At 42.8% G+C, this 25,908-nt stretch overlaps 2 protein-coding genes and 3 non-coding genes across 5 annotated transcripts in view; 1 reads left to right on the top strand and 4 right to left on the bottom strand.

Moving 5' to 3' along the window:
• Positions 1–294: 294 nt before the first annotated feature.
• On the bottom strand, positions 295–2,674 carry Rps12 (ribosomal protein S12). The gene is made up of 6 exons (XM_059273038.1): positions 2,557–2,674; positions 2,373–2,423; positions 2,135–2,251; positions 1,126–1,228; positions 709–810; positions 295–380 (listed from the first exon to the last, which is right to left on the bottom strand). Exons 2-6 carry the CDS (start codon positions 2,384–2,386, stop codon positions 318–320), a joined length of 399 nt encoding a protein of 132 aa, XP_059129021.1. The 5' UTR covers positions 2,387–2,423; positions 2,557–2,674; the 3' UTR covers positions 295–317.
• LOC131918933 (small nucleolar RNA SNORA33) lies at positions 468–598 on the bottom strand. Its single transcript, XR_009381152.1, has one exon. It is a non-coding gene; the product is annotated as a small nucleolar RNA SNORA33 (small nucleolar RNA).
• On the bottom strand, positions 878–952 carry LOC131918939 (small nucleolar RNA SNORD100). The gene has a single exon (XR_009381156.1). It is a non-coding gene; the product is annotated as a small nucleolar RNA SNORD100 (small nucleolar RNA).
• On the bottom strand, positions 1,831–1,904 carry LOC131918927 (small nucleolar RNA SNORD101). Its single transcript, XR_009381146.1, has one exon. It is a non-coding gene; the product is annotated as a small nucleolar RNA SNORD101 (small nucleolar RNA).
• Positions 2,675–14,774: 12,100 nt separating the features above from the next.
• Positions 14,775–25,908, top strand: part of LOC131918873 (MFS-type transporter SLC18B1) — a 31,164-nt gene continuing 20,030 nt past the window's right edge. The window contains exons 1-4 of the mRNA XM_059273037.1: positions 14,775–14,910; positions 21,907–22,002; positions 22,341–22,414; positions 24,301–24,448. Coding sequence (XP_059129020.1) covers positions 14,869–14,910; positions 21,907–22,002; positions 22,341–22,414; positions 24,301–24,448 — 360 coding nt within the window. The 5' untranslated portion in view covers positions 14,775–14,868. The remainder of the gene's footprint in view (positions 14,911–21,906; positions 22,003–22,340; positions 22,415–24,300; positions 24,449–25,908) is intronic.

Raw genomic sequence — 25,908 nt, 5'->3', positions numbered from 1 at the left:
CTGTGTCTGCTCACTAGAATTTACCCCTCCAGCTGTTAGAGCACATAGCCAGCCATTTTTGAAGCAGGTCTCTCTCTAGTCCTGGGTTCCCACGATATGCTAAGCTACACCCTTCTCCAGTGAGGAGCTCTGCACACAGCAGGCCTAATTTTAGGTTTAGATCTTGAAGCCTGACTCCCTCATTTCTCAAACTAAGATCAAAGTTCATTTCTAAAGCATGTGTCCAATTTGTTAACACCCATCTTCACGAACAGCGACCCCATTTTATAGCAGCAAACAAAAAACAAGGAGAAAAATGAGGCAAAATTTTTATTTATTCATTTCTTGCACTTGAAGTACTCCTCGATGACATCCTTGGCCTGAGATTCTTTGCCATAGTCCTTAAAAAAATTAGATGCAAATTACTTTTCAATATTGAGTTCTTTTAAGCTACCTAATTCAGACTTTAGTGCTTCCCAGCATTATAACACTGTAGCCATTTTCAGGGACCTTAAAGACTTCAGCTGTCCTTAAGGCTCGTAACATGGCATCACTATTGCCAGCCGTCTCTAAATTTCTGCAGAAGCACATTGAGATAAGCAGATTAATTGGCTGGCTCAAATTATGGTTTATCTTTAAGCACAGAAATCATAAGGCAAGCCTGCTAAGATATTTTTTTTCTCCCATTAAAGGGCTTTCAGCATTTCAAAAGACAAAAGCCAGACTTACCTTAACCACTACACAGCTGCAACCAACCACTTTCCGTGGTTTCCCCTCGCGATCGATTTTACAGAGGCCTACCCATTCCCCTAGTTTCTTGTTGTCATCAACCTACAAAAACAAACTGTTATTAGCAGGCATTAAAGCTACTGAAAACTGAAGATCAAGTACAGAGGTGGCTGTGTCAGAAGGGTGACATGGCAGTTTCCTCACTGCAGTTCAGTAGAGGGAGCCAGTTGTCATCATGTACAGCGCACCAACTATCAAGAAACAACCCTTCCTTCCACAGTGTCACAGTTACCACGTCGTTCTGGATGTACAGAAGCTTTAAACATCAAGGTCCAGAATGTATTTATCTCCACCTGCGACTCAATACTATCTATCACTAAGGCATCTCCTGAAGTTCAGAAAGAAAACACTACTTACCTTAATTAGGTTGATTTGGTGCTCAGCACAAAGTGCCTCCACCAACTTGACATACATAGGCTCATCACAATTGGATGCGAGCACACAGAGATGGGCTTGGCGCCTAAAACGCAAAATTTAAAGGTGAAACCACAGCTCTTAAGTTTCAGGTCAATGCATCTTCACTAGTCATACTAGCAACACCCAACCCAAAGCACACGTTATTGTGTACCAAACTGCTACAAGTCAATTAAGTACGGAGTTTATTTTCAGCTAATTTACCTGTACAAACATTAACCTGTTCTTAGTTATGCATCTCTCAGATAACATTTGTTTGGAGAAGCTATGGCCTAAGGAAACCATGACCACTTTCATGTTATGTTACACATCAAAAGTTTCAATTAAAAAGTAGATGACAAAGCAGTAATGTACAGTAAGCACTGTTCATGATTCACGGCCGGATCTGCGGTGCCCACCAGGATTCAAGTATTAGTTTATACACCAACGAATTCAACAGTTAAAATTACCAGACTTTTCCTCAAGCTGAAAAGACAGGCAGCATGCATGCATAAGCTTAAGGAGCACAATGAAAATAGACACGAATTGCTGGTGTATTTCCCAGATGCTGCTGCAATAACTCTACTGAATTTAACACGTAAACTAGCAAACTAGCTGAAATTCCCCGTCTTGTCTTTTAGCAAAACTGAGTGCCCCAATGAGCTACAGGTTTGTCAGACTATTATGTCTCACCCATGAAGGGGGTGAAGGGGTATCCGACAATCAGAAGTCATCATTCAAACTCTGTAGTTTTTACAAACGCAACTACGGCTCACCCCCAGTCCACACAGCAACCCACACATCTTAAGTGGGATCAGAGAGATCTGAGCTGATACCTTTTCCTAGGTTTCCTGTTGAACGGATGCCACTCAGAACTTTTGTGCTAACCGCATGACCGCCACGCTCTCTTCCCTGGGCTGCAGTCTTTGTTCCGGCTGCAACAACCCACAGTTACTGAGACTGAGACACGTACTTGTCTAAGGCTTTGGCAGCTTCGCGGATGCCACGTGCAAGGCCATCGTGGATGAGGGCGGTCTTCAGCACCTCCTGCAGAGCAGTGTTGACGTCCATTACACCTCCAGCAGCAATGCTGAAAGGCAGTCAGAACCCTGTTAGAATCCTCGGCAGGGGCCCTGAGAACAGCCCCAGCCCCAGCCCCAGCCCCAGCCCCGCAGGAGGCCCACGTCCCCAAGCGGGGCCCATCGGCTCACCCTTCCTCGGCCATGGCGGTGGATTACGGGTGAGGCCGAATCTTGAACGCACTGAAAGACAAAAACCGGCAGTAAAAAAAAAAACAAAAACGTTTTCGTCAGACCCCAGACACATCTCACACGTTCACCACCCAAACTGGCAGAACAGGCAAGTCCGCAAAGTCCACGTTTCCTCCAGACTCACCCCGAGCCTCCGCCTCCGCGCAACTCGGCGGCGGCAGGGGAAAAGGCCGCTGGCGGCCGCAGGACGGTATTTAAGCGCTCTGCTGGACGCCTTTGCGCATGTGCATCTCCTCCCACTAGAAAGGTGGCTCCCGCGGGTGCCGGGCCTTAGGAGTTTCTACTTCCGGCTTCGGGAGCCTCCGCGGTAAGGACGCGCCGGGGCTTCCTCCGAGCCAGTTTTAGGAACGCGCAGCAGGCATGACGGCGGACAGCCTGGGCCCCGGGGGCGTGGCCCGCGGAGGCCCCCGCCAGCGCCTTCTACGGATTGCGAGAAGGGCCAAACGTACTGCTACTTCCCCCGCCGCGTTCCTAAATTCGTTTCAAAATCCTTTCTGTGTCGTGTCTTGTAGTTGTTTCCTGTTGGCAACGCGGTTCGGTGAGGCTGAGCCCTCGCCGGAGGACACAATTTGGCCCTTTGTTTCCGAGCCGCTCTGAGTTTCTGTGAATGGGGCGGTCTGCGGGCTGCTTGGCAAATCCCACTTCCCTGGCAACGTGTTTGAGGAGAGGATCCAGCCAGCCCCAGCTGGTCCTGAGAGCAGCCGGTTCTAATCGAACACTTAGGTTCGGATCCTAGATTGTCGCAGCTTCACAGAAACTGGGATCCCTGAGGTGCTTGTTGCACTCCCACTGTGGGTCGATCACGATCCAAGCCCCGTGTTGTAGGGGGCAAAATCCTGGCGTTTGAAAACTCCCACAGTCCACTCAGGACTTGGCCACCGGGAATGGAATGCCAGGACCTTAGAGCCGGTTCCCGCCCGCGTCGACAAAAAACACTTCAATGTTGAAGGAATCGCCGATTCTTCTACCTCCAAAGCAAATACACAAGACAACTTCTCTCCCTGACGATATGCCCAAGCCAGTCCAATAGCCCCGTGGTGATCATGGTCAGGCTCATGAGTTTCATGGGAATTTCAGAAAATTGGTGGAGTTCCTTCTTAGCTTTTCTATTAAACGTTTGAGTTTCACCTTTAAAACCTTACGTTTGCTTTCTTACCTCTGTAATTTAAAAAAGGAAAAGTTATTTGGTAGCAGGTGGTTACTTTCTCGGCGCATATTTTCTGTCAGGGTTTATTTTATTTTATTTTTTCTTTAAAAATGATAATCTAGCTGGGCGGTGGCGGCGCACGCCTTTAATCCCAGTACTCAGGAGGCAGAGCCAGGCAGATTTCTGTGAGATCAGAGGCAGCCTGGTCTACAGCGCGAGATCCAGGACAGGAACCAAAACTACACAGAGAACCAAAACTACTCGAAAAACCAGATAGATAGATAGATAGATAGATAGATACATAGATACATAGATACATAGATACATAGAACCAAAACTACTCGAAAAACCAGATAGATAGATAGATAGATAGATAGATAGATAGATAGATAGATAGATAGATGATAGATAGATACATAGATACATAGATACATAGATACATAGATAGAGATAGATAGACAGATGATAGATAGATAGATAGATGATAGATAGATAGGTAGATGATAGATGGATAGATAGATAGATAGATAGATAGATAGATAGGAACTAAAACTACACAGAAAACCAAAACTACTCGAAAAACCAAATAAATAGATAGATAAATAGATAAATACATACATACATACATAAAATTGCTGATACTTAAAAATGCCCGCATTTTTAAAGATAATGCTAGTATTTTAGCCAAAGATTAAAATATCAAATGCTGTGGTGTTGTGGGGTGGAGATGATGACTTTGGGTCTATGGCAGCATTTTTTTTTGAAAAAGACTTGAACTAAAGAGTCTCAGGCAGCTAAATATAGGAGAGTGCAAAGCAGCAGGCATATGTGCCTTTTGACTCTTTGGGAAGAGAGTTTGAAACATTACATAGTCGGGAAAGAATGCAGTAAGTAGAGTTTAAGTAATTTCCTTAATATAAAGGTATTAAAAGTTAATGTGTCAAACCAGACATATGGTGCAAGCCTTTAATCTTACCACTTGAGGATGGAGGCAGGTACATACCTGTGAGTTCCAGGTCAGCCAGGACTAAATAGTCAGACTATGTCTAATACCAAAAAAAAAAAAAAAAAAAATGAATGTGTTAAGCATATTAGGTTTCTTTACCCCGAAGACACTAGTTAGTAAAGATGGAAAATGTAAATGGAGAAAACAATAAATGAGGAGTGTGTTTATACTAAGAAAAAAATAGTTAAGTGCTTTTAGCTTAGTGCCTAAATTTTTGTGTGTTCCCAGTACAGTACAAACCAGTTCAGACTTGATTTCTCTCCAGACCTTTGATGATGGTGGCTCTCTGTCCTAATAGTCCGCCCTAATAAATATCTTTCAGTCAGCAGGAAGCCTTTAGCAACTGAAACTCCCCCTTTTAAATCCTAGTTATATAGTCATTCTATATAATTAATGAGCACACTTGTGATGAAGAATTTTTTGTTTTTGTTTTTTGATATAGATTCTCCTACTTCATACTCTTTAAAGTTAGACTCTCAATTTTAAATATTGGCAAAAGTGACAGAAAATGTATGTAGAGGTTAGTGTCTCTTAGCCAGCACATTCTAGCATTTACATAAATACATGCAAAACCCAGAGGTGGGTGCACATGCCTTTAATTCCAGTATTCAGGAGGCAGAAGCGAGTGGATCTCTGAGTTTGAGGCCAGCCTGGGCTACAGAGTGAGTTCCAGGACAGCCAGGACTGTTTCACAAAGAAATCCTGTCTTGAAAAACAAAACATAACAAATATATTTGTATTTATAATTAATATTTTTTTATACTTATATAATATTTACAATTAATTAGTTAATCAATCTTGGGTTCTTATGATACAAGGATTCTCTGTGTAACAGGCCCGGTTTTCCTGGAACTTGCTTTGTAGACCAGGCTGGCTTCAAACTCACAGAGATCTGCCTCTGTCTCTCCTCCTGGGCACTGGGATTAAAGGCATGCATATTCACACCCTCTTGAACAGAGCTTTTGCTAAGCATACAAAAGGAGCCTGCACATCAACAGTGCCACAAGAATAAACCTCTTACTATTGATGAAGGAAGATGATTGTTATACAGTGACGATACATCACATTCTCCCAAAGTATCAATAAAATAAACGTGTTATTTTAAAAAATAATAATATTTCCCAGAATTCGGGAGGCTGAGGCAGGCAGATCTCTGTGAGTTCATGGCCAGCCTGGTCTACAAACTGAGTTCCAGGACATCTAGGGCTGTTATATAGAGAAACCTTGAATCAAAAAACAAAAACAAAACAAGATTGATTAATTAATTTAAAATAATTTTTAAAATGAAGTGAGGCTGGGGCTATAATATAACACAGTAGTAGAGTATGTGCCTGGCCTGTTTTAGACCCTAGTGTCATATTCACATTCATACTATAATAATAGGAATGAATAATGGTAGGAAATTTTGTTTAGCATTTCAAAAATACCACCTAATATGCTGGCTTCTTTATTTCATTCCTTGTCATAGAGACCTATGCTGTATGGTTTTGAGTGTTAAGGTACCACAACTTAGAACCACATGAGAAGAAGGCCCCAATTGAGAAATTGCTTAGATGAGGTTGGTCTCTGGGAGACTGCCTTGATTGTTAATTGATGTGGGAAGACTAGGCCCACTGTGGGTGGTACAGTTCCCTGAGCAGGGTTCCTGAACTGTACATTCCATGCTTTCTGTTCTTTTCTATGAACTACTGTGCTTGAGTTCCTCCTTGACTCCCTTCAGTGATGCAATGAAACCTGGAATTGTAAGCCAAGTAAGGGCCTCTCTCCCCTCAGTTGCTTTTCGTCAAGGTATGTATCACAGCAACAGAAATGAAATTTGAACAAGACCCTAAGTGATAGTGTCAGTATTAGTATTATTAAGTAAGGTGAGAGCATCATGGTGCAGGCCTAAAATTGTAGAATGCCAAAGGTTGTGACATGAAAATCAAGAGTTTTAGCCACACAAAATTTTGAGGCCAGTTTGGGCTGCCTAATGAGACCCTGTCTCAAAAACTAAAAATAATGATACAATGATGATGATGAACTTTTTAAAAATGAAACCAGACAGAGAAAGGTTCTCTGTTCTCCAGATCAGGGACAGACTGACAGGAAGCTGCCTTTCAGGACAGTGGACTCTAAGACATTTGCACTGAATGCCTTAGCCATTTAAATGACACCTAAATGTGAGGGGGGATCATTGATAGTTCAAGGATTCCTCTTCAGATCACAATTTGACAGTAATAGAGCTGCTCCTGTCTCACTGTGCTAACAATTTACATAGATGGAAAAATACTGTAAGTTGTTGTAGACTATTATTTTAAGATATGTTACATTTGTTTGTGCTATGGAACATTTGTTTAACGATGCAAAGATGAGTTGCATTCTTTTAGGTTGCATTTGTTTAACTCTGTGAAGCTGTGTTATTTTGTCTGTCTAAAACACCTGATGGTCTAAAAAAGAGCTAAATGGCCAATAGTGAGGCAAGAGAGGGAAATAGACAGGGCTGGCAGGCAGAGAGAATAAATAGAAGGAGAAATCTGGGAGGAAAGAAGAAAGAACAAGAGAACAAGGAGAGGAGAATGCTAGGGGCCAGCCACCCAGCAACACAGCCACACAGCCACACAGCCATCCAGCCACAAAGTAAGAGTCAAAGTAAGATATACAGAAGTAAGAAAAGGAAAAAGACCAGGAGTAAAAGGTAGACAGGATAATTTAAATTTAAGAAAAGCTCGAAAGAAACAAGCCAAGCTAAGGCTGGGCATTTATAAGAAATAATAACCTCCCTGTGAGACATTTGAGAACTGGGTAGTGAGCCCCCCAAAAGAGTAAAGAGCAAAAACAACAGCAATTAGACAGGAAAAGAGCAGCAGGAATCTAGATTTCAGAATCATCTAAATATAGCTGTGGTTTGCTAGAGCACGCATAACAAAAGAAACCATATACTTAATGTTTGAAAGCACACAAAAGCATTACATCATAACCTAGCTCCATTCTAAGACTGTGAGAGTCAGCTGCATGTCTCCTTCCTGGCTCCTGGACATTGTTAGTCTGGTTCCTTGACTATCTTAGCAAAGACCCAACCCTACTCATGTCACATTCTTCCTGTGTGTGTTTCTCTATCTTTGTGTCTGAAATTTTTCTTTTTGTAAGAATACCAGTCAGATTAGGAGTTCCACCTTGCTCTGGGTGACCTCATCTTAATTATAAACCCTATTCAAAAATCATGGTTTATCTGAGGTGCTTAAGGGTTAGGACTTTCGATGTGAATTTTTAGGGAACACAGCTCAACTTTTACCAGTGTCAAAGAAGAAAGGGATGTAAAATATATTAAGCAGGAGGAAAGATCTTTGATTTGGACTGGAAAAAAAATATTAGAAAATAAAGAGGTCTTGGAAGATGGCCCTATGAGTAAAAGTGTTTGCTGTGCAAGTGTGAGAAACTGAGTTCAAATCCTCAGGACTCTGGTAAAAGCCAGACACATAGCATAGATGTATGTAATTGTAAACTTTTATGGAGAGGTAGGGAATGAATGGTAAAATTGGAGGACCCTCAGAAGAACAAGGGCCACCTAGCCTGGCATATGCAGTGGGAAAACAAGAAAATGAACATATCTCAAACAAGACCAAAGATTAAGGACCAACACCCAACTTACATATCCCCTGACATTCGTGCCATAGTACATGCATGAATGTGCACACACATAGATCGCTTAATTTTTGAAGTAAAAAATAAGTTAAAAAACAAACAAACAAAGCAAGGTATAGTGGTGCACACCTTTAATCCCAGTATTTGAGAAGCTGAGACAGGTGGATCACTGATTGCCAGGATAGATAGGGCCTCATAGAGAGACTCTGCCTCAAATACACCAAGAAAAAAAAGGTAAAAAATTATAAAGAATTGAACAAGAAAATAGAGCTGGGTAAGGAAGCTGGGCTAACGTACCCAAACTATGTTATATCATGGGCCCAGCTCAGACGAGTTAAAATTCCAGCTCACTTTGTAGCTAGCCTCTGGCAGGTTATTCATAGTCCAGCAAAAAGGCTGCTATTGCTATAATATTGTAAGAACTAACTGAAATTGTGGCATAAAGTGCTCATTTGCCTTGTACAGAACTTTATATGAAAATGTATGGGAAGGAAGTGGTTTGGGCGGTAGAATGCTGGTATAGATAGCATGCATGAGGTCCTGCTCTCTATTGCTTAGCACTGAGTAAAACTGGGACTGGTGGCCCACTGTAGCAATCTCAGCATTCAGAATGTAGAGGCAGGGCCTTCAGGAGTTCAAGGTCATCCTCAACTACATAGCAAGTTTGAGGCCAGCTTGAGCTACATGAGACCGTGTGTTAAAAACAACAAAACGATTTTAATGATCTAAAATGTTCGATAAGTTTACTTATTATTGAATCAGTGGAAAGCTGGTTGTGCCACCACTAGCCTTAGACTGAAACTGGGCTTCATTCTGAGCCAGGTGTGTCAATACACCCCTGTTCCTCAGGACCTGGGAAGTAAAGGCAAGAGGACCAGCAGTGCAAGGCCAACCTTCAGCTACATAGCAAGTTTGAATCCAGCGTAGGCTCCATAAGACCCTGTCTCAAACAAACAGAATCCTGGTCCCCAGGTATTTCAACAGAGTGAAGTAAGGAATTGAATGACGCACCCTTAGGGCTTCTTCTGGTTGGGTCAGTTTTAACTTAGTAAGCGCTGTACACCTATGCTGTCTGCCATCCATGTTCTGATTTCTCTTAGCTGGTGCTAGTGCCAACCTTGTCCTTGTGTGCCCAGATTGCAGAAGAGCTCTGTATTTGTAACCTCCAGGCTTCATCTTTTCAATGCTAGGCAAAGAAATCATGGTCTTTGTAGTAAATGTGATGTGGTGGCATGCGTGGTTCATCCCAGCACTTGGGAGGCAGAGCAGGAGAATCTGTATGAATTCCAGGCCAGCCTGGTCTGCTTAGTGAGTTCTGGGACAACGAGAGAGAGAGAGAGAGAGAGAGAGAGAGAGAGAGAGAGAGAGAGAGAGAGAGAGAGAGAGAGAGAGAGAGAGAGACCCTGTCTTGAAAGAAAGGAAGGAAGGAGGGAGAGAGTGGGAGGGAGGGACAGAGGGGGGAGGAGTGTGGTAAGGGAAAACACTGGACCAAGGAATGTAGATCAACAAGGGGCAGGCAAGATAATACTTTGCCTAGGTCTTCGGGAAACTCCCAGAGGGGCCTCAGGCAGGCCCCCACAGCAAATCCACTTCAGACCTTTCCTGCAATCATAGAGGAAACCCCCTACTCAGAGCAATTAAATAACCAAATGCCTATTGGAATAAACCAGGCTGCTCAGGATGATGAAACAGAGAGAACAGGACAGCCACAATATTAAACAGAGGATAGGCAGTGGTAGCACACACCTTTAATCCTAGCATTCCAGAGGCAGACATCCCTCTGGATCTCTGTGAGTTCAAGGCCACATTGGAAACAGCCAGGCATGGTAACACACGCCTTTAATCCCAAGGAGTGATGGCAGAAGTCAGAAAGATACATAAGGCATGAAGACGAGAAACTAGAAGCATTTTGGCTGGTTAAGCTTTCAGGCTTTCGAGCAGCAGTTCAGCTGAGATTCATTCTGGATGAGGACTCAGAGGCTTCCAGTCTGAGGAAACAAGATCAGCTGAGGAACTAGCAAGGTGAGGTTGGCTGTGGCTTGTTCTGCATCTCTGATCTTCCAGCATTCACCCCAATAACTGGCCTCAGGTTTGATTTTATTAATAAGACTCTTTAAGATTCATGTTACAGGCAGGGAGGAAAGGAAGGGCAAAAAATACTATATTAGTTATAATTCTTTTCACATGTGAGAGTAGTTTATGACCAATAGGAGAAAAAATAAATATATATAAGTAAATAAACAGATAAATGCATATCGTATTAGAAAGCTACTGGATATCTCAGAAAAGTCTTGATGATCAGTCAGGTCTGAGGGTCATTAGTGTAAAATCATCCTGGGAATCTTAGGACATCTTCAAAAAAATCTTAAGATAATTATCTAGGTGGGAACTTATCATCCTATCCCTCATAGGTGCTTAGATTATTAAAACAATAAATTGTTATTAGTAGGAAGTTCTGTGGACCTACCTGTCCTGCAGATGACAAATATAACCCTGAAAATGTTCAAACAAAACAAAACAAAACAAAACAATTGCCTGATTATACTGAGGAACATGACCAAAAGCTGATAGAATTTGGGAAAAAAATAAAATAAATACGGATGAGTATGCAGACTGGGAGAGAGGATTGGTTCTGACTACTTTTATCTTTATGCATAAAGGTATAGGTTTAATGTATGGCCTATGTAGTGGAGGGGCCAGGAGCCAAAAGAATGAGGCTGTTGGATCCCCTGGAGATAGAGTTAAAGATGGTCATGAGCAACCTCACATAGGTGCTAGGAATTGGACTTGAGTCTTTTGGAAGGACAATAAGTGCTCTTAACCACGAGACACATGGCAAAGTATACATTTATAGAAATGGGCTAATTTAAGATGTAAGAGCTAGCTAGCAAGAAGCCTGAGCCATTGGCCATGCAATTTGTAATTGATATAAGCCTCTATGTGTTTACTCGGGTCTGAGTGGCTGCAGGACCCGGCTGGACACAGGAAAACTTTCAGCTACAGTTATAGCTAGATGTAAGCCACCATGTGGGTTCTAGGAATGGAGCCCAGGTCCTCTAGAAGAATAGCCAGTGCTCTTAACTGATAAGCCATCTCTCCAGCCCAGTGCATATATTTCAGTCAGGTACACCCAATTATGCAAAGGCATAAAGTGGCAAGTAGGAGATTTCCACCTGAAAGTTCTCTTGAGAACACAAGTTTGCCTCATGTACGTATCCAAAACTAGTTCACCCTGGATCAGTCCCCTATATAAATTGAATACAGAAGAGTAGAATATGTCTAACTTCGATGGTTGGGAAAGCAAGAAGAGACTTATCCCATTATTGAGAGAGGAGGATATGTGCAGCTTAATGCACAGGGAGGTCCCAGATTCCCAAACAATGCCAGGTGCATTACTCAAAGAGAAGTGTGCATAAAATCCAAGTCAACTCAGGTTGCTAAGCTAAGAGTTTTATTTAACTCTCAAATAAAAGAGCAAGAACTTGGAATCACCTGATCCAGACCCTAAGAACCAGTAATAGGTAGACACATTTGAGGGGCACACAAGTGCCACAGTACTCATGTGCAGGTCAGAGGACGATGTGGGGGATTTGGTTCTCTCCTACCACGTGGATTCCAGGGATGGAACTTGGGTTGTAGTGCTAGACAGTAAGTACACTTACCTTCTCAACCATCTTGCAGGCCCAATGATATAATTTAAAACACACACACACACACACACACACACACACACACACAACGTATGTAAGAATGGGTGCTGATGTGAGAGGAAAATAGAGAAAAATGGATGTCAATAGATATGAGAAAATTAGCTAAAAGGTTGCTAAGATAAAGTTAAGAAAAGTTCTAAAACAGAGAATGGGGGGGCAGGGGAGGAGAGGAGAGGAGAGGAGAGGAGAGGAGAAGAGAAGAGAAGAGAAGAGAAGAGAAGAGAAGAGAAGAGAAGAGGAAGAAAAATAAATGACAGGACCAGTTGGGTGACCCAACATCTGCAATTAATATCCGTACAGAAATTGAGTATTTTAAAAGAAAGAAGAAAGATCATAAAAGAAATAATTGGAGGAAAATCTTCTGTGGGTAGAGGTTAGGTCGGAATGAGAACACACTTCAATGGCGTTGGCAGGAGTAGAGAAATGGCTCCGTGTTTAAGAGCACGAATTGTCCTTCCAAAGGACTCAAGTCCAATTCCTAGCACCTATGTGAGTTTGCTCATGACCATCTTTAACTCTATCTCCAGGGGATCGAACAGCCTCCTTTGGAATATACACACAGACCCACACAATAGCCCTCTCTCCAGGAACCATGCAAGGCTCACTTAATCAAAGTACAGTCCTTTCCCAACGACTTTATTGTAGAACCTGTAGCATTATAGTAAAACATTAACCATGTCTATCATATCTGCTGGTAGGTAGGCGTGCTGTGTAAGAGGTTCATTCATATTAAAATCCCATCGACTGCAGGAGTGTGACTCTTCTCCTTGGCCCAGATTTCCAAACTTAACCCCTTCCCAAATAATAAACAAGAAAAAGACAAAGTGGGAGCTAGATTTGTGCTGGGATACTTTGAGTGGAGAGAAAGGGAACACGTGCTTGCACCTCTTATCTCTAAGACGCACAAGCAGGCAACTAGTTCATACAAGCCTATGACCCGAGTTGTGGAGATGGAAAAAAACATACGTTGTCATCGAAAGAAAGACACAGCAAGGGAGCAAACAGTTTATAACACAGACGCCTGCATCCACAGAAAGTTTCCACAGCCAGGCTCCCTGGCGCTCCTTATCCTTCTTTCTTTTTTGGGGGGAGGGGGCGAGTTTCCAGACAGGGATTTTCCGTGCAGTTTTGGTGCCTGTCCTGGATCTTGCTCTGTAGACCAGGCTGGTCTCGAACTCACAGAAATCCGCTTGGCTCTGCCTCCCCAGTGCTGGGTTTAAAGGTGTGCTCCACCACTGCCCGATTCCTTATCCTTCTTGCAAGCCTTTTTCTGCAGGTGTTACACAGTTTTGTTCACTTCCGTTTCTTTAGTGTCTGTCCTTCAGCGATCACACACACTGCCATTTCCACCCTTTAAGCACGAGCCCAGTTTTCACTAAAGAGCACAAGATCTGTTTTTTTCTCCTTTATATTCGGAACCCAGCAGCTGAGTCAGCGATCTGCATGGGCGGAGACCCCAACTCCGCCTCTGCCCGCCCTCGCGCCCTCGGGTCCCCGGCTCCCGGGATCTGGAAGGGTTCATACAGCCGGCGTGGATCTCCTCCTCTGGACCGGGAATGTGGAGTCCCGGCCCCGTAGAGCGTCCGCTGTCTGCGCATCCAGTCCGCGGCGGTTGAACCCCGAGTCGCCGGCGAACCGAAGCAGCGGCTCATGGACACAGCGGAGTCCCCGGCTCCTGCAGGGACAGGAGGTGACTGATCCGCGGAGTCGCGCGCTGCCGCTCCCTTCGGGCCTGTCTCTTTAACCAGGATCCAGTAGGCTTACTTTTGCTTTTTTTGTTTATTTATTTTCCTGAGCCCCTCAACCAGGGTGGTGCCTGACCTGACTATGGGGTCCAGGCCAGCGTTTCTTTTCTCAGGTTTGAGGACTGGGTATAGGTACTTCCCAAAGCTGTGCTTTTTAAGTAGGGGGTTTCAGAATCCCTTCAAATTAACACCACATCATCAGGCCTAAACTGTTTTCTTTGGTCTCTGGGTATTTGCTGGCGTTCTCCTTACTTTTAACTTTTTCTCATTTTCCTTCTTCAGCTCGGGCATATTTCAAAGGATTCTTCCTCAACTTAATGCACAGGATTTTTCCTCCTCCTGGCCTACAGTAGCTACCTCTGGAAAATCAGCAGATCAAATGCATTTTCTTCTCTTTTGTTCCCCCTCAGAATCATTCAATTTAAAAATGGCTAAGGAATCTGCTTGGACCTTTGAAACTGAGTCAATTGATTGGTTCTTTGAATTTTAAATATGGAAACAAATACTTAATGAGCAATTGATTCAAAAGACTAGTAATTAGTATTGACGATGACTTGATTATGACTTCATTTAAGTATTTGTGAGTCTTGTGTTTCCAGAATGTTAAGTTTACCGATTGAATGACTGGTAATGAGCCAGCCTGACTCTGGTAAAGACCTAGCATTACCCGTTTAAACATTTAAGCCCTGACTGAATCTATGTGGCATGTGAAACCAGGAGCTTGAGAAAATGAGATGTCTTTCTTTAGAGCCTGATTGATGCCCTTGACAAAGCACCCTGGAGCTCATCGTTGTAGGGATTTCTGAAAGAGTGGGCACGTTGGTCCATCTCATTATAAATCAAGGTAGATCAGAAGGCTTAGTATTTTCTGTACTGAAATTCTGATAGAAGAGTCTATGCATGAAAACAATGTTTCAGATTTGCAGTGATATTCCAGGATTGTTTAGTGTTGGGTCACAGTGGCTATAAACAGCTATATTTAGAAAAGCCTTTTAGCTCATCAAGTGTTTTTTTAGAGTCTTCTAACTCCACAGTAAAATGTCACTTGTGTGTTTTACCCAGAATCCCACTTACACTCCTGTAACAGCAATATGTTTGCCTTTAAGATGATGGCTCTGGAGGAAGTCCAGGAGAGACATCGAGGAGACTTTCAAGAGAACAGCTTTGTGTACTGGTGTCGGCAGCTTCCTTAAACTTGGGTTGCATGATGGCCTATTCCATCCTTGGACCGTTTTTCCCCAAGGAGGTAAAACATTTTGTATCTGCATAGACTAATCTTTAGAAAGCCCTTCAGTTATATAATTTTAGAGGATATAAAATGTGAGAATATGGGGGCAGTGGGGGTGCTCAGCAGTCAAGATCGTGTTCTGCTTTTCTAGACGACCGGAGTTAAGTTCCCAGCCCCCACATCAAGAAGTTCATAATCATCCAACTCTAGCTCCAGAGGACTCTGGTGCCTCTGGCCTCTGTGGACATCAGTTCTCACATGTAAATATCTCCATACAGACACCTATGCATACACACATAATTAAAATGTTTCAAAATAAAATATAAAAAATGTGCCTACAGTATAGATAATATTGGTGTGTTTTGTATGATGGTGTGTACACTGTGTGTACGTGGGGAGGGGGGCATTAGCCCATGTGTACACAGAGGCCAGAGGTCATTATCAGGCATCTTCATCACAACATGGTCTCTTACTGTCCTTGGAGCTCGCCAGTTCAGCTAGACTGACTAGCCAGCAAGCCCCTGGGATCCTCCTGCCTCCTCCTCCCTGGGGTTAGTATTACAGATGTGTGCCAACAAGCTCAGCTTTCTATGTGGGTGCTGGGATTCAGTCAGGTCTTCCTGGTTACACAATAGGCACATTACCTAGACTCATCTCCCCAGCTCTCCTCGCCCACTAAGAGAATATTTCTTAGTGTTTAATAAGAAAAAAAAAAAAAGAGCATCCTCTTGCTGGATAATCCTCCCCAAGTATACTTGACTTCCTAAGTGTTATTTATTTTACCATGTAGTTGGATTAATCTTTACTTGGCGTCTATAGCTGAAAAAGGAGATTCACTAAATGACTGAGATGTCAATGCTGCCAAAAGGCTAGAACTCTGTCTTCTGGTGTTGGGATTAATATATATTTTAGAATCAGGTTGTTTATAACCAAGTGTAGTGGCTCATGCCTTTAACCCGAGTACTCAGAAAGCACAGACAAGCAGCAGATTCTAGGAGTTTTGAGACCAGCCTGGTTTATAAGTGAGTTCCAGGCAGACATGGTCATATAGTGAGACTCTGTCTCCAAAGGTGGGGTAGTCCAGGATATTCATTCTGAATTTATTATGCACTCCAGCAGTAATATTTACACGAAGGAAGGATTCTGATTAATGTTGCCAGGCTCCCTCTAAGCTTTGCCGTTTACGTGGTGTTAGGAACAGATGTTCATCTGGAGTACAGAGTCCATGCATATAGTATGGAACGAAGGGAACTAGATTGGGAAAGTTCAGACAATAAGTCCAAACGTTCATTTTGTGCATCTTGCCAAAGTTTTAGGTTCACAGCGCACTGACAACTTCTCAGTTCTCAAACTGTCTCAACAACATGTAGTCCTTCATACAGTGTTCGAGTAGAAAGGCTTTTCTGCTAAAAGCACGATGTGGCTCCATACCCAAACAACACTCACTGGTCTCCAACACATATTGCCACCCATTCATCCACTTGGTGCCTACAACAATCCCATAAGAGGAGAGAATAGCGAGGGTCCCATCGTGTTACTTTAAGATAGCAGTCTCAGACGTGAAGGCCTTTCCTAGTTAGTCCAATTTCACCGGAGGGTCAAGTTCCGCCTCTGGGTTCATCGAGTTGAACATCTGCCCAGGCAAAGAAAAGTCAGGAAGTGCCCCTGTCTTGCTTGTTCATTACAAACCAAAAATATGAGAAAAGGAAGGAGAGGAGGAGGAGAATTGATACAGGCTTTGAGTATCCTTTAAGGTAAAGATGGGCAAGAGTGATGATACTGAGGAGGGAAGAATGCTTCACTATCGTTGGGCAGAATCAAGCCAAGCAGAAAGGTGTGGTCCTGAGACCTTTTCAGGTCAAGTGAAGTGTGTCATGAGAAATGGTAGCTTCTACAGTAGAGAGGAAGGCATCGTTGCAGATGTGGTCGTGGGAAGAGCAGAGTGAATGGCATATTCTTACAGAACAGGACACAGCTCACTGGGGCTTATATTTAGGGCACAGTGAGACCCTGATAGAAGGCTGAGGCTCTGAGGGGCAAGCTCTGGCTGGAATGCAAGAACCCTGGGATGTATACCCAGGACTTGGTTGCTGGGAGAGCATCAGTGTTTGGTCAGATTTGGGTTTTGTGAGAAAATACTGATGGGATCCTTTAAAGCAGTGGTTCTCAACCTCCCTAATACTATAACCCTTTAATAAGTTCCTCGTGTTGTAGTGACCCCCAACCATAAAATTGTTTTCATTGCTACTTTGTAACTGTTACAATGAATCAGAATGTAAATACTGATGTGCAAGATATCTGGTGTGCCACTCCTGCCAAAGCGGTCGTGACCCACAGGTTGAGAACCACTGCTCTAAGGTTATAGAGGGTATCTTAATTAGGGTTTCTATTGCTGTGATGAAACAACTTGACCAAAAAGCAAGTTGGGGAAGAAAGGGCTTATTTGGCTTACGCTTCCATATCACTGTTTATCATTGAAGGAAGTCAGGAGAGGAACTTAAACAGGACAGAAACCTGGGGCTAGGAGCTGATGCAGAGGTTATGGAGAGGTGCTGCTTACTGGCTTGCTCTTCATGGCTTGCTTGGCCTGCTTTCTTACAGAACCTACTGGGCGTGGCCTCACCCACCACGGACTGGGCCTTGCCCCATCAATCACTAATTAAGAAAATGCCTTACAGCTGGATCTTATGAAGGTGTTTTTTTTTTTTTTTCAATTGAGGCTCCCTCTTCTCCAGTTGACTCTAGCTTGTGTCGAGTTGGTATAAAAACAGCCAGCACAGGAGGGAGAAAACAACAGAAATTCAGTTTCTCCTGCTGTGTATTCACAACACAGATTACCTTTGTGGCCTCAAAAGGCACAGTGACGTCTCCTTTTTCTCCAGCAAGTAAGTAACTCTTCAGCAGCAGACATGGCGGTGTCCTCTAATCCAGGACAACTGTGACTCTGTCTTCTGGAGATTTCTCAGTCCCAGGACTGCCCCCTGCCTTCAAATCCCAGTGGCAGACCCCATGTTTTCTAACTTGGAGCTTAAGTTAAGGTTTATACATACCCCTCCTTGGATTCAATTGATTTGCTTAATTGGCCACAGAACTCAGAGAAACACTTAAGGGTATGGGTTTTACTACACAGAATACACATAAAGCCATGCACTGGGTGACATGTTGACCATTAGGAACTTTCAGCTGTGTAGACACTCTATGAGCCCTGTGCCTTCGGGGTTTTGTGGACATGATCATTTAAAGACTGGGTGTAGAGATTTGATCAGGCCTGACAGTCGCTGTTTTTTTATTCTCTTCATAATATCCCTCCCTCAGGATATGATATAGAACCCATCTGGAATGAGAAAGGTCTTGTAATCTGTCACGCAAGCTAGATGAGTTACAGGCTAGGAACTAATTCTTCTCTCTCTGTCCTCTGTCTCTCTCTCTCTCTCTCTCTCTCTCTCTCTCTCTCTCTCTCTCTCACACACACACACACACACACACACACACACACACACACACACACACGGGATGGTAGGATGGCTCAGTGGGTAATGGCACTGAGTTCGTCCCCCTGAACTCATATGGTAGAAGGAGAGAACTGACTCCATGAGTTGTCTTCTGACTTCTACATGTGTGCCATGGTACATGCATGCCCGTCCCCCCCCCCATACACACACAATGAGTAAATTTAATAACAATATCTTTTAAAAAATATGTATATCATAACATTACAATAAGATGGATACATATAATTTGTTATGTGTCCCAGTTCCTGGTTCTCATATAGCTTACATGGGAAAGGATGGAGGAATTGTTTTTCTTAAAATTGTGGCTGGAGGGGCTGAGATGACTCAGTAGATGAGAACATGCTCTGCAAGCATGAGAACCTGAGTTTAATTCTCCAGCGCCTACATAAAAAGCCAGGCATAGCTGTACATGACTAGGGGGCAGAGACAGATAGGTCTCAAGGGCTCACTGTCAGCTTAGTTTAGCGGGATGCAAAGCTGGTTCAGTGAGAGACCCTGTCTGCAGGCAACGAGGAGAGCAGTAACATAAGACACCAGTGTCCTGCTCTGGCCTCCGTGTGTTTGCTCCTATTTGAATGCACCTGTACAGTCACATGCTTGTGTACTCACATGCACAGACACACAACCTGTAGTTAGAGGGAAAAAATGAAAAGCAATGCAATTGTAGAGAATACAGTTTTAAAATATGTATATATATATATTAATTTTAAGGATTTATTTATTTTATTTTGTGCATGAATGTATGTGTACCTCCTACATGCAGTACTCTCAGAGGTCAGAAGAAGGTAGGTCCCTTGGAACTGAAGTTGTGGATGGTTGTGAGCCAAGCAAGAGCAGCAGCTGCTCTTAACTGCTCATCCATCTCCCCAGGCCCAAGGATGCATTCTGGAGGGCTTTCAGGTATGTGCATCTGTGTAAAGTTGTTTGATGCTCTGGTGAAAGGATGCATCGAAACCACTCTTCTGACCATGAATATTCATGGGTAACACACAGCCTCTCACAGAGAAGAAGGTGCATGAAAGGTGACTGCTGACTCTCAGGTGACAGGACAACCACGTGAGGGTCAGGCTTCATGCTCTACGTCATACCAAGTTGTGTAGCCAGAAGGTTTCTCTAGTCCCACACAGACCTGTGGTCCCACAGCAGCTTATAAAATAATCACTCAGAAGCTTATATTAATTACAGACTGTATGGCCAATGGCTTAAGTTTCTTGCTAGCTAGCGCTGTCATCTTAAATTAACCCATTTTTATTAATCTATGTATTGTCGTGTGGCCGTGGTGTTACCGGTCTGCTGGCATGTTGCTCCTTGGACTGCAGGCTGGTGTCTCTCCTACCTCTGCCTCTCTTCTTCCTGTCTCTTTATTGGATTTCCTGCCTGGCTATAACCTGACTCGCCATAGGCCAGAGCAGCTTCTTTATTAACCAGTCATAGCAACACATATTCACAGCATACAGAATGACCATCCCACACCTTAGTTGCATAAGTTGTCTAAAGTTCCTTAAAAATTGTTCTTTTTTTATGGGGGGAGGTGGATACAGGGTCTCACTATGTAGCTCCAGATGGCCTAGTACACCAGGCTGGCCTCAAAATCACAGAGATCCCTCTGCCTCAGCCTTCCAGGAATTAAAGGTGTGTAACACATGCTCAGCTAAATGCATATTTTAACCTTTAAATGGATATAACGACAGCCTAATGTGAGGATGTGAGGCAAGATAGTGAGAATTAAGGGAATATTTGCATGGCTATTGTAAAGACAGAAGAGTGTTCCTCTCTTGAGAAGCACACACCCACATTTGGGTGTGTACTACCATTTCATAAGTGCCTCTCTCTATCCCTCAGTCCTACCCCTTCTTTCTCTCTCCAATATCTATGCTTAAATCTATTTAAAATATAATAAACTCCATCTGTACCTCCTAAGAGGCTTCAACGTTGGTCCATATTGACTTGTCTTGAAGTTCTTTCTCTGTAGTGAAGTAAAGAGTATTGGCCACAGGCTGGGGACACAGCTCAGTTGGTAGAGTGTTCGTCTAGCACACACAAAGCCCTGTCTTTGATCCCTAGCATCACATACACAAGTGTGATTGTACATGCCTGTTATCTCAGCACTTAGGAGCCAGAGGCAGGAGGATCAGGAGGAAGTCAAAACCAGCCTCATCTACATAGCGAGTCTTAGGCCCACCTGGGCTACATTAAACCCTGCCTCAAGGAACCATAAAAAAAATAAATAAATAAATAAATAAATAAATAAATAAATAAATAAATAAATAAATAAAAAGAATCTTAGGTTCAGCTGAGTAGCTGTCTCTGAAAAGAACTTCTCAGGATGCTAGAGGGGGCAACATAGAGCTCTGTCTCTGGCCACCACCTCACTGGGGCTCACAGGGCAGCCATACTTGCACAGTTTGAAAAGGGGTTTTAGGGTCTGGAGAGATGTCTCAGTGGTTCAGAACACTCACTGCTCTTGCGAAGGACATGAGTTCAGTTCCCAACAGTGGTTCACAACTACCTGAAACTCCAGTCCCAGGGGATCCGTGCCTCCACAAACTCCTGCACGAATGTGGGTGCACATACTTACACTCAGGTACACACACAAAAGTAGATTCAGAATAAGTGCTGTATCATCTGTAGCAAAGTTCAGAGGTCCCTGGTGGGACAGGCTATGAGCATTAATAATTCCAGCATGTGGAGAGTAAAAGATCCTCGGGTGTCAGAACAGTGTGGATGGTGGGGAGCATCCTTTGTCTGCATTGCTCATCGGAAGGAAAACTCTTCCCAGATTAAGCATGGTAGAAGCCATGGAGAAGACCGGTTGGGCCTTCATATGATCTGCTTGCCAGTTCATGGCATTTCCTATCATTGAGTTTTTTGTTTGTTTGTTTTTGTTTTTGTATATTTTCTTCTAGAACTGACAATTGGCGCGTGATTTGTTTTGTTTCTGTTTTTGGTAGAGGGCAATTCTGTAACTAGAAGTGCTGCTAAAAAGGAAGTCTGTCTACATCAACTGTTTCCTGAGCCCCGTGACAGAGACAGAAGTATTTTGTGTTTTTTTTTTTTTTTTTTTTTTTTTGTTTGTTTTGTTTTTTTAATTCTATAATACTGACTTTTATCCAGATAAAGGGAATTCTTTAAAGGCATACTAAGTGAATTATTTCACATCAGGGTCTAGATTTTACCATCAACTTTCCTGTCTTTCCTTACTCTCATTATTTTAAAATAAAAAATTTTAAATACCAGAAATAGGAAGGTTTGAGAGGGAGATAGGGTAGGAGCCGGGACAATCAAAATTAGGTATGTATAAAAATGTTACAAGGAATCTGCTGCTTGGTAAGTTAATTTTTACAAAAAGAATGTCTATTATATGGACGTTGCAGCACTCCCCAAATCTTGGAAATTACTATACGCACATGGAAGTCACAAGGTGATGCTTCAACTTCCTCTTGTCTTCCCACCAATGCTGTCTTGTCTTTCTAATTTTGTTCCCATTTCTTCTTCTTCTAAGGCAGAAAAGAAGGGGGCCAGCAACACCATGATTGGGATGATCTTCGGATGCTATGCTTTATTTGAGTTGCTGGCATCTTTAGTGTTTGGAAAATACGTAAGTATTGGCACTCATATGCATATTTTAGTTTTCGAAAATCATGTGGTGCGTTACTATAACTTACTAATCTAGAATGTCTATGGACATGGAAATGATATCATTACATTTTTATAAGTTATGCCACAGCTCTGTCATTGTGGTTGATTCGTTAGTCCCTTCCATGCTTATAAACTGTTTGTATCGCAGTTCTTTTAAATGATTATTTTAATATGATATGAACTACACATGCTTTCCTGCAATTGTATATATTCTGATACAGTGGATTTGTTTATGTAAATGTAGACATGTTGAAGCAATCCTTTGACTTTATTGCTCTCCTTTGACTTTTATTATAGCTTGTACAAATTGGAGCCAAATTCATGTTTATAGCAGGAATGTTTATCTCAGGAGGAGTTACAATTCTCTTTGGGTAAGTAGCTTTCTAATATGTTTGGAACATGGGTGGACATCATAGTCTATTGGCTTTGAAATTTCTCTTAAAATTGTCTTGTTATTATATTTGTATGATGGGGGCGCTGTCCATGTGGAGGACAGTGCAGTGCATCATTCCTTTTGCTCCACCTTTACATGGATGCCAGGTATTGAACTCAGTTTGCCAAGTGTATGCTGCAAGCCCCTCACCCACTGAGCTGTGTCACTAGCCCATTAATGGCTCTGCTTTGTTTGGTTTTGTTTTTAGAGACAGGGTTTCTTCGTGTAGACCAGGCTGGCCTCAAACTCACAGAGATCCATCTGCCTCTTCCTCCTGAGTGCTGGGATTAATGGCATGGGCCACTACCGCATAGCACTTAATGGATCTTTAAACCCATCAGTACCAGTCACTCCTATGTTGTCAGATGAATGGCATGTGATTAATGGTGGAGGGAGATGGTGAACAGCAAACAGAAACATCATTGGTCTTAAGAAGAAAGTTCTCCAAGATCATCTACTAAACAGCCTGCTGAAGCAGACATAGTGCTCCCCATCTGTAATCACAGCATTTGGGAGGCAATGCAGGAGGACCTTTAGTTCGAGTCCAGCCCGTGCTATGCAGGAAAACCCTATCTCAAAACAGCAATAGAGAAAATATAACAGTGGCTCCTGAGTGCATCTACCGGGACTCATGTGGATGCTCATGATGGGAACACAATAGTCTTCTGAGTCATAAAAACTCTTTGCTTAAACAGGAAAGACAATCTATTTCTTACAGGATCAACTCAAAGACACCTGGCTACAGGTGCTAAAATAGCATTATCAGAAATCGTTCTTAGCTTCCTGCTTTTCTCTCCTCTTCTGGTGCAATGTTCCTACACAAGCTCCTAGAACCTTCCTTTTCTTTTCTTCTTCTTCTTTTTTTTAAATATTTATTTATTTATTATGTATACAGTGCTCTGCTTGCATGTATGCCTGCAAGCCAGAAGAGGGCGCCAGATCTCATTACGGATGATTGTGAGCCACCATGTGGTCGCTGGGAATTGAACTCAGGACCTCTGGAAGAGCAGCCAGTGCCCTTAACCACTGAGCAATCTCTCCAGCCCATCTTTTGTTGTTTTTGAGACAGGGTATCACTATGGAGCCATGAGTGGCCTGGAACTTGCTATGTAGACCTGACTGGCCTTGAACTCATAGAAATCTACCTGCCTCTGCCTCTGATGCTGAGATTAAAGGCATGGCCTTGCTCTTTCATCTCAGTATTCTAGCTATTTCCTAATAACAGTGTAACAACTGTTTACATAGCATTTACATTATACCAGGTATCAAAAGTATCCAGAAAGTAACTTAAGGGCTGTAAGCATAGCTCTGCACCAGAGAGAGTATTTGCCCACTACCATGGGTGAAGCCTTGGGTTCAACACAGCACCATAATAAAGAAGCAAATAATTAAAAGTAAAGATGCGTTTGGTAAGATGAGCATCAGTTATAGCAGACAACATGTTTTATGTCAAGGACTTGAGCATCTTCTGATTTTGATACCTAAGGTAGATTCTACCATCACACTATTCTCTGGGTTCAGGGGACCAATATATTCCAAAGAGGCCTCAGTATTATTATCCCAGATATGAGTTATAACAACAGAAGGGGATAGCTAGGCTGTCATTATGACTTGAATTATAACAAAAATTAAAAACAGCAATTCCCTATAGAAAGTGTCACAACCCAACTCTTTAAAGGATTTCTAGCTACAGATTTCTAGCTAAAAGATTCATGCTACAGAGACTTTATCTAATAACTTTGGGTAGTATGACTATTTTCAAGAAATAAAGTGAATTAAAAAATTAAAACCAGTTTGACACTTGACAACTGCATTTGTTTTCAGTGTCTTGGACCAACTTCCAGACGGACCCATATTTATTGTCATGTGTTTTCTGGTGAGAATAGTAGATGCCATAGGCTTTGGTGCAGCGATAACCGCATCGTCTTCTGTCCTGGCAAAGGCCTTCCCAAATAATGTGGCTACTGTGTTGGTATGTAATTTGAACTTTTTCTTATTTTCCTTCTGATGTGGCCAAAACATTTGATCTGTTCTTACATGCTTTCCCCAACTCTCTTGTGTATTGTTCCTCCTTTTATTGTGATTTCGATTTCCTGCAGTAAAGTGAGAAATAAAAGCACATCATTGCTGGGTGTGCTGACACACACCTGTAACCCACTACTTGGGAAGTGAAGGCTGGAGCATCAAAAGTTTGAGGCCAGCATGGGTGACACAGTGAGTCACTGTCTGAAAAACAAAAACAAAGAAATGACGACTGTCTGAAATGTTTAATTGTTCTTTATCAATAAAAACTCGGCATCGGGAGTCAGATATGGGGTAAGAACCTGAACGATCAGAGAAGCAATGGCAAAGTGACCAGTGACCTCCTATCTCTTTTGTTCCTCCATCCATAAGGCCAAGACCCTCTCTAAGTCCCGCCCTACTACTTCCCATCTCTCTCTCTGTCCTCAGTCCTCCAAAACCTCTATGGTTAGTTTGAGTCAGCTAGTAGCTAGCTCTACCCTCTGATTCAAAGCAAACTTTGTTGTCAGAATGCGATCAAAATATCACACAACAACTCTCTGTGACAACTCTACCACAGGAGGAGAGGGTTTAAAAAGAAGGTGAGGCCTGGAACGGTGGCTTGTGGCTTTAATCCCAGCACTCAGGAGGCAGAGGCAGGTGGATCTCTGTGAGTCTGAGTCAGACTGGTCCACACAATAATGCCAGTTCAGACGCTGCTACACAGTGAGACCCTTATCCAAAGTAAGAAACAAAAAAGCAGAGACCTTGAGTGTCTCTTAGGTAAATCACCCTTAAAATGATTTTTAAAGATTTGTTTTCTTTTTTTATGTGTATTATTGTTTTGCCTCCATACACACACACACACACACACACACACACACACACACACACACACATATACATATACGTACACACACATACACACACACACATATATATATATATATATATACCACATATGTGCCCAGGGCCTACAGAGATCAGAAGAGGGGATCAGATCCCCTGGAACTGGAGTTATGATAGTTATAAGCCACCATATGGGTGCTGGAACAAAGCCCAGGTCCTCTGTGAAAGAGCAAGTGCTCTTAACTACTGAGCCATCTCTAGATTTTTTAAAAATCACTTTTCACTCTTCTGAGTAGCATTTTGCTATCCTCCTGTGATCCTGTGAGTAGGACCTGGCTGAATTGCTTATAGCTTTCCTCTACTCTAGAAGTTTCCCCTCATGATAGATGGTTACCTCATGAGCATCTTTCCTCCACTTTCCCCAGATATGTCTCAGAGGTCGTCTTGAAAATGGTCAAAGCACTTGTGTCTTGTCTGAGGAGTGTCATCTAATTTTGACTTTACTCAATGTGTCAGCTTGGCCATGGGCCATTTTTTCCATATAGAACTTGTTGTCCTTTTAAAAGCTGGTGTTCTGTAGAA

Source organism: Peromyscus eremicus, chromosome 8b (genome assembly GCF_949786415.1).
Source record: "Peromyscus eremicus chromosome 8b, PerEre_H2_v1, whole genome shotgun sequence".
Taxonomy (NCBI): Eukaryota; Metazoa; Chordata; class Mammalia; order Rodentia; family Cricetidae; genus Peromyscus; species Peromyscus eremicus.
The sequence above is the reverse complement of the archived record's forward strand: the minus strand, read 5'-3'. Positions and strand labels throughout refer to the sequence as shown.

What these genes read in the sequence shown, in the direction of transcription:
- Rps12 (XM_059273038.1), bottom strand. An exon ending in ACCAAATCAACCTAATTAAG is followed by an intron (nt 811 to 1,125) that starts GTAAGTAGTGTT and finishes TTGTTTTTGTAG; the next exon opens with GTTGATGACAACAAGAAACT. An exon ending in GCAGCTGTGTAGTGGTTAAG is followed by an intron (nt 381 to 708) that starts GTAAGTCTGGCT and finishes AATTTTTTTAAG; the next exon opens with GACTATGGCAAAGAATCTCA.